Here is a 7,995-nt window from a genome sequence, read left to right as displayed (position 1 = left end):
AATGATGACAGGCTGCAAGCCTGACTAGTCAGCAGGTAAGCAGGCAGTGCAATTTTATGCCTCCTGTTGCTTAATATCACTGTGGTCCTCTGCAGATTCACAGCCAGGTCATAAACCAAACAGAACAGAACAGTCCTGTCCCTTTGATACTTGACTTATCCCAAAGTGCTGCAAGGTAATTACATAGTATTTAGTGCCCTGACTGTGTACGTGAATTGAGTGACAATTATACTCACAGCAGTAACTCAGCCTGGCACATTCAGATGCACTTTGCTGAAAGACAGGACTCTCAGGTTACAGAAAAGGCCTTGAAGAGCACCCTGAAATCTTCAACTCCCTCTGTAACATCAGTGTCAACCTGGAAGTGGGACTTAGCTCTATGCCTCTTCTAATAGTGCAGCCATGACCTGACCCTTCACCTCTGTCTATGGTTGTCAAACCTCCCATGCCTCACAGACAAGGCTACTAGTCAATGCTTGGTTGCGTGACGCTGCAAATACTGTAGAGCCCAAGAAGAATTCATCCTTTGGGATCCCTCGTCAGACGGGGATAAATCATGGACACTTCTGACATTTGATGCAAGCAAGAGGTAAATCAATCACATGCACTGGCTGTAAACCATCTGGCAATGAAGATTCCAGCTGTAGCCAGAGGTCTGGGAGGAAATGCCACCCACCCCACCATTCACAGCAGAGTACAGCCACTTCCTCACAAGAGCACTCCTCCAGTGGCAGCAGGATTGCAGGGACTAGTTTGAACAGATGGGTCATCCATTTTTCAAGGTCTTTGTGGGGCGCTCTGGGTTGCAGGAGACCACAGCTGAGAGACTGGTAATCCCACATCTTGAGTGCTGTGTCCAGTTCTGGGCTTCCCAGGACAAGAAAAAGCGGGACATGCTGAAGCAGGTCCATTGAAGGACCACTAATATAATTAAGGGACTGGAGTATCAGATGTATGAGGTGAGGTTGAAAGAGCTGGGGTTGTTTAGCCTTGAGAAGAGGATGCTCAGAGAGGTTGCAGAGTCCGCATCCTTGGAGACACTAAAAACTGACCAGGCACAGCCCTGAGCAACCCACTCCAGTTGACCTTGCTTTGAGCAAGCTTGCCCTGTTAATGCCTGGCAACACTCATCTGCTCATTAGTACACATCACCTCCATAGGATCTGGATATCAGTTTCTCTCTCTATGCGTTACTGCTGCTCTGAATGTCATCTTCTCTTCATTTTAACTATCATGGCATCTGGCTATTTGATGGGCTGCCTTGAGATTTTCTTAAGGATCCTACTACCATGGTTTCTGAGCACCTAACCATTTATTGTCTGACCTATGATGTAATTGGCAGAAATCTCCTCCCGTTACCCTAGCAGCACTGTGGTCCCAAACAAATCTGCTCATTTTCTGAACAGTGGCTCTGTAGAACTCATTTTATAGTTCAAATGAAAAGGAAATGATAGAGGTAAAAAGGCAAAATGTGTTAATGCAATATATACAGGTCTCTGGAAACACAGTAGCACCAAACCTGGCAGACAGAAACCAGCCTTCTAGCCATGAGGCCAACTTCAAAAAGCCTGTTATTTATTCACAAAGCACATTTCTCCAAGCCCGCAAGATCTGTCAGGGGAAGAAGCGGTGATGATGAATAATGCATTCCTGTTAGTGATACCATCAGCTCAACCTTCCACAAGACTTTGAGTTCATCACCTTCTGCTTGAAAGACTTGCAGGCTGTGCCCACTGCCCTCAGTGAGCCAGCCCCAGCTCCTGTAACACATGCCCTAGCAGGGAGCTGGCTGCTTATTCCCATTTATGGAACACAGTCCTTCCCAAGCCCCATCCCTCAGTTGCATCTAGCAACACACACTGTCCCCTTTGGTCCCCCCTCACTCTTCCAAACCAAGCTCATAAAGACTGTTCCCACCTGCAGATGCAGGCCCAGCAACCCCTTTCCTGCTGCTCATGATTCCCGCCACGGGCTACATAGTGGCTAACTGCAGATATGCTCTGTCTTTGAAGATACGCCCACACTACCAATCCAAGCCCCTGACCTGTCCTAGTGGGCCAGCTCAAGGGCAGATCACAAGCACTTGGGGGACTGCAGCCATCCTCCTCGTCTAACTGCTGGAAAATGCCTAACCCTCCACCAGTGCCCTTCCAGGCACCATCGTTTGGGCCCAGCACCCCTTGCCGAACCCACCTCTTCACCGTGCGGAGCAGGGTAGAGCGTGCCTCATTGTGGAAGGTGATGATGAGGCTGGTAGCTGGCAAGTCTGTGTCATAGCGTACAGAGGTGCACCTGCAACACAGGAGAGCAGAAGTGTAAGCCAAACATCACCCACTGCAGCAATGTACCTAGAATTTCTAAAGGAGAAGAGAATAATATGCTAAAATCAGAAACAGCACAGTTGAGCTGCAGCAAGGGAGGCCTCAGCAGCCCCTGCACCAAGGTTGGCAGAGCTTAAAAAGAACTCTGTGTGTTGAAAGGCAAAGTTTCGAGGCTGTGATACTGTCATGGTTTAACGCCAGCCAGCAACTAAGCACCACGCAGCTGCTCACTCACTCCCCCCAACCCTGTGGCATAGCAGACAGAATCGGAAAAAAAAAGTAAAACTCGTGGGTTGAGATAAGAACAGTTTAATAGAACAGAAAGGAAGAAACTAATAATGATAATAATAGCAATAACAAAATGACAATAATAATAATAAAAGGATTGAAATACACAAGTAATGCACAATACAATTGCTCACCACCCGCCGATAGACACCCAGCTAGTTCCCGAGCAGCGATCCCTCCCAGCCCCACTCTCCCCAGTTTATGTACTGGGCATGACAACACATGGTATGGAATACCACTTTGGCCAGTTTGGGTCAGCTGCCCTGGCTGTGTCCCCCCCCCAACTTCTTGTGCCCCTCCAGCCTTCTTGCTGGCTGGGCATGAGAAGCTGAAGAATCCTTGACTTGGTATAAACACTACTTAGCAACAACTGAAAACATCAGTGTGTTATCAACATTATTCTCATACTGAACCCAAAACATAGCACTACACCAGCTACTAGGAAGACAATTAGCTCTATCCCAGCTGAAACCAGGACAGATACCTAAATTCACGATGCTGAATGCTGAGGAGGGCACGTGGGTTTTATGGGGAACAAAGTTTCAACATCGTGGACTCTAGTCCCTGGATTCGCCTGTGATTCATGTAAAATCTTGTTTATTCATGCATAGGACATGCACATGCTAAGGATGCATGGAGCTGGTATACCCAGGCACTGCTGTATGAAGCACTTCAAGCTCTTTGGACGTTGGGCTTTACAGAAAGGAAAACACTAGCTAGTGCTGTGATCTGCATCAGGGAGCTGCTGAGATTCAACACGAATACCTCAGCTGGCAATGGAAAGCAATTCCTCCCATCTGACTTTGTAATGTTAGGTACATACATTCATTCCCATATTCAGAATCAAGCACTAACTCAAGATCAGCTTGCACCAGGGCTGCTCATACCCTGTGGAGAACAAGGATTCTTGGACAACAACTCACAGATGTGAATCCTGGATCCAATTCTGGCAGATCCTAGGAATGGCAGATTTGGGCTGATCTGATCCTCCAGAGTGTCTGCCACCTTAACTTCCAGCCAGTGTCAAACAGCAGTCATTCTGCGCTAATTCCCTGCCCCATGAAGAGCCTGCACTTGAAATTGTGGCCTAGCGTTTTTAACAACTCAAGGCCATGCATAGACTGAATCCATCCCAGGAGAGAATACAATTCAGTTCTTACAGCCACTACTTGTACTTCCACATTTACTTACTATTCTGTTATGGCTATTACTAACTGTTACTGTTTTTATCATCACATTCAATACTACTGGTTTATGACTTTTTCATTACAGTATTTTATTAAGGGGACAGCAGCATCTTACAGCAATTTTCAAACATATAAAGAAAACTTGATAAAGACTAAAATGGAAAACCTGAGACCAGACAAGAGACATACCACATTTATTATTGTTTCAAAATAACTCCATGATGTAATGGATATAAAATGTATTAAGGCATCAGGAAGTGGAAAAGCAGAAGAGGTTTCTGTGTGTTATTTGGGAAGTGTTCCCAAGATCTCAGCACTATTACAGCATCACCGAGGACAAGGACAAAGTCTGTGCTTGCAAATTGGCCCTCTCTTTGCTTTGGATCAAAAAAACAGCTACATGCTAGGTCAGAAGGAGCTTGTAGGATGTGGAGTCAAGTACGTCCAAGCTCTGCTTGGGTGCCTGAAGAAAAAGTACATGTTAGTGACCTATTGACCCCCCCGCTCCTTAAATGGGGAGCCAGGTCCATTTGTGACACAAGGATGGGCTTTCCTCAAACCACAATCTAACTTCTATCAGCTGAAATAAGTCCTCATCCTAAGTTGCCATCCCAGCAACCATTCCAATATTGTTACAAGACAAGGTACTCAAACACAGCTCCCTCATTCCCAAACTGCCACCCCTGCAAAGGGGAGGAACATGGAAATAGGTTTATCTGCTCTAATTATACACTACTTTGGACTCCCCATTGCTGAAGGGAATCCTTGCAAAGCTGGGACTGAAATGGCCATACATTTCCGGGGAATCACATATATGTTGTTCTTCAGACTGAAGTGCATAGATGAGGCTTTTCACAAAAACCATGCTCTGCGTGTTACCACAGATCAAAATAAACAATAATTCATCTTTGAAGTGAGCTGGTTTTAGGCCAGAACATGACAGCAGATTAACAGAAAACAGCAATTCTGCATGGCAGGGAGACTTGTCAGTAACGCAGGGCATGGGACCGCTGCCTCCAAGTCACTAGGAAGCCAATCCTGACTACTATGCTGGGGAACAGGAGCACAAGACTTTGATCTCGCAACCAAGGTTCTGACTGCTTGCATTCACAAAGCACCCTGATGGCTGTCAGTGCTGGCAGGCTCACAAATCTCCATGTCTCCTGACATCCCTTTTGCAGTTTCAGTCAAGTTAGATGCCTTCTTTCCTGTTCCCAGCAGCTGTGAAGTGTTGCTTTGCAATCCTAGGTAGGGTCTAGGTTCCAGCTCAGATAGACAAGCATTTCAGACATGGTTAGTTTCCTTCTGTTTTTTATCCATTGAAGTAGGCTGTTTTACACTACTCCATCACTATCAAACCTGCAGTTTTCACAGTACAACATTATCTCTTTGTACTCCAGAAACTACAAAATAGTTACCTTAGCGCTATTAGCAATTTAAGGATGAGTTTAGTCAGCAAAATAAATTCACTCCCAGTGAAACAAGGACAGAACGATGAGCACTTTGCAAGCCATGAGATACTCACTATATTCACATGTTAGTTTCATCCCCACCCCAGCAGCCTTCATCCAAACCTTAATGCTCAGGCTGGAAAGAAGGCACCAAACCAGCTTCAGACAGCCAGGGCACAGCAGGTGAGGAACACCAGAGTAAAGCAAGGCTGTAACAATGGTGTGCCTTGCAGCCAGGACAGAGGGTTGCTGAGAGAAGCCGTGCGTGTGAGGGGAGTTGTGCAAAAAACAACTGGCAGGTGAGCAATTTGAGCTGCAATGGAGGGGTTGTGCTGAAAAAACAAGATGATGCTTGCACCTGAGAGAAGAGATGCTAGAAAAGCAACAAGCTGGGGCCAAATTAGTCAAGGGTCTCTGCGCATTTGAGACCTTTCCAGATTAACCACGAAATACGGTGGAGTAACGGACTGACGCTAGCAAACAAAAACACAAACCATCCTTTGTCAACATTGCAGAACAACACAGGAGGGCAGTGGACTGCCCACACCAAGCAGCGGCCACGGCTTGGAGCAAGGGCTGCATTGTACCTGTAGTGCCTGGTGTCCCGAATGGGCCGATCGCTGCTGAGTTTGTCACTCTCTAGCTGATTAAAAGCATGCTGACGGTAGGGGTCTTCTCCAGCCTTCACCAGTTTTGAGGACAAGTAAGCCTTTTCGTCAAAACCCCTCCGGCTGTTCTTCTCTCCTTGGGGAGCCCTTGTCATCTAGAGCAGAGACAAATATCAGAGCATCAGGGAGAGCAGCCAACTCATGTTTAGACACAGATAAAAAGTTCAGACATGCATATACTAAGGCAGGTTGTTTGCCATACATCTGGAAGTGGCTCAGATATGGGAGAAGGCAGGACAGGCAAGAGCTTCGAAAGGAAAGCAGGAAACCCTCATAGATATGATGTTACAACTGCCTTCGAGGAAAACTGCAGGCCTCGCTATCCTTACCGACTAAGCTTGGGATGAAAGCTGCTGTTCCCAACAGCACGGGCAGAGCCAAATTCCCTGTAGCACTTGTTAAGGCAGAACGTGTGAGACTGCAGGCATTTGGAAACCCTTCCAGGCAACGCGGGTTTGAGAGCAGCCTCCAGCCAATGTGGCTGAAACACAGTATTTTGAAGAAAAAGAGTTTCAGCCTTTCGGCAATCGCTATTGCACACAAACACAGAGGCAGCTGATTTAAAAGGTCCCCTGCTGTGCCTTGCTCTGCTTTGCCCAGTCTCACAGAAGTCTGTGATAAAGTTGGAAGTTGCACGTGACTGTGGCCAGTCCCACACAGGAGCAAAAACACCTGGGCCATCCCTTTCCTCCCCTGATTTTCCTCTAGCTTTCCTAGGCCACAGGGTCAGTACAATGCCAGCACCTGAAGACCATTCACTAGGGCCGCTAGGAGGGAGGACAGGCACAGTTCTAGACCACGGTGAACACTTAGATACCAGATTTTGGTTGGAAGCAACCTAGAAACTGTAAAATATTGACTTATAAAGCAATCAGGATTGTTATACAATAAAAGTAGTTTAACAAATTGTCTATGGTAGCTGTTCAGTAGACCAAATCATGAAGAAACCATAAAATGCTCCCAGCCTTGTACAAAGGAGTGCTGGAGCTCCCTAAAACTGCTGGAAAAGGCAGATTCTGGCACATCCACATCTCATCCAAAGTGCTGGACAATCCCCAGATCTTGAGATCCTTCTGTGTGAAATAGTTTGGATACCCTCTAATACTAGGCTTGATCATGTTTCTCTTCTGCTATAAGGCTCCTTTTAGGAGTTTTAGAGGGCAAGAGACCAGGGACTGGTCCCCAATATCACACAGCATTTTGGTCGAGCCATCTTAATGGGTTGGGAAGCAACTCAAGACATCCAGCACCACAGCAAATTCCTTAAGCAGGAGAGAGCTTAAAAGAACAAACATGTCTGCACCTTTCTCTGAGAAGGGCTACCCTGCAGTGCAGACAGCCCTAGGAGAACCAGACAGCTGGGTAAGATGATGGCAAATGAAATTCAGTGTAGACAAGTGCAAGATAATGAACATTAGAAGAAACAAATTGAACTACTCATGCACATTGATGGATTTCAAATGAACCGTGGCCACTCGGTCCAGTGCACTCAGTCCACTGAGATGGGAAATATAGCAAATCGAGTGCACTGCAAATGGGACAGAGAAAACCGAAACCATCATGAACACTGTTACACGAAATCAGTGACAGCTCAGCAGCCGTGGCCAGAGTGCAAGTTTTGTCAAACTGGTCTCTGGAAGGAAGCTACTGGAGGATGAAGAGTAATTAAATGTTAGGACTATTCCATTTGGAGAGAAGATGAATGAATGAGAAAAGAAGTGAAGGTGGCCCATATAATTATGCGTAATTCAGCCAAGGTCAGCCTGACGCTCAGATTTCCCTTTCTTACCATACAAGAACGAGGGAAAAGCCTTTTCATAAGGAAAAAAAAAAAAAAAGCGCCACTGTTGTCAACACAAAAACTTATTCAACCACTGCACAACCAAGCTGCTGCGTATGGATTTACCCTAGCGCGGGACCGGCACAGGCACGCTTTGCCGGACAGGCCTGCCTCCATTCCGCCCCCCGGGCCGCGAGCGCCCTGCCCTGCCCCGCCGCCCCTCCGCCAGGGCTGCCCGCCATCGTCCCCCAGCCGCCGCAGCACCGGCCGGGCACGCCGCTGGCTTAGGGCAGCGGGTCA

General features: G+C 47.0%; 1 protein-coding gene across 2 annotated transcripts in view; it reads right to left on the bottom strand.

The window, feature by feature from the left end:
- Positions 1–7,995, bottom strand: part of GALNT16 (polypeptide N-acetylgalactosaminyltransferase 16) — an 80,348-nt gene that overhangs the window by 34,772 nt on the left and 37,581 nt on the right. For both annotated transcript variants that reach the window (XM_030043116.2, XM_030043125.2), the window contains 2 exons: positions 5,835–6,010; positions 2,194–2,292 (listed from right to left, as the gene is read on the bottom strand). In XM_030043116.2, coding sequence (XP_029898976.1) covers positions 2,194–2,292; positions 5,835–6,010 — 275 coding nt within the window. The remainder of the gene's footprint in view (positions 1–2,193; positions 2,293–5,834; positions 6,011–7,995) is intronic.

This window comes from Aquila chrysaetos, chromosome 2 (assembly GCF_900496995.4).
Source record: "Aquila chrysaetos chrysaetos chromosome 2, bAquChr1.4, whole genome shotgun sequence".
Classification (NCBI taxonomy): Eukaryota; Metazoa; Chordata; class Aves; order Accipitriformes; family Accipitridae; genus Aquila; species Aquila chrysaetos.
Note: the sequence above shows the minus strand (reverse complement) of the source record. Positions and strands in the feature narration are given on the sequence as shown.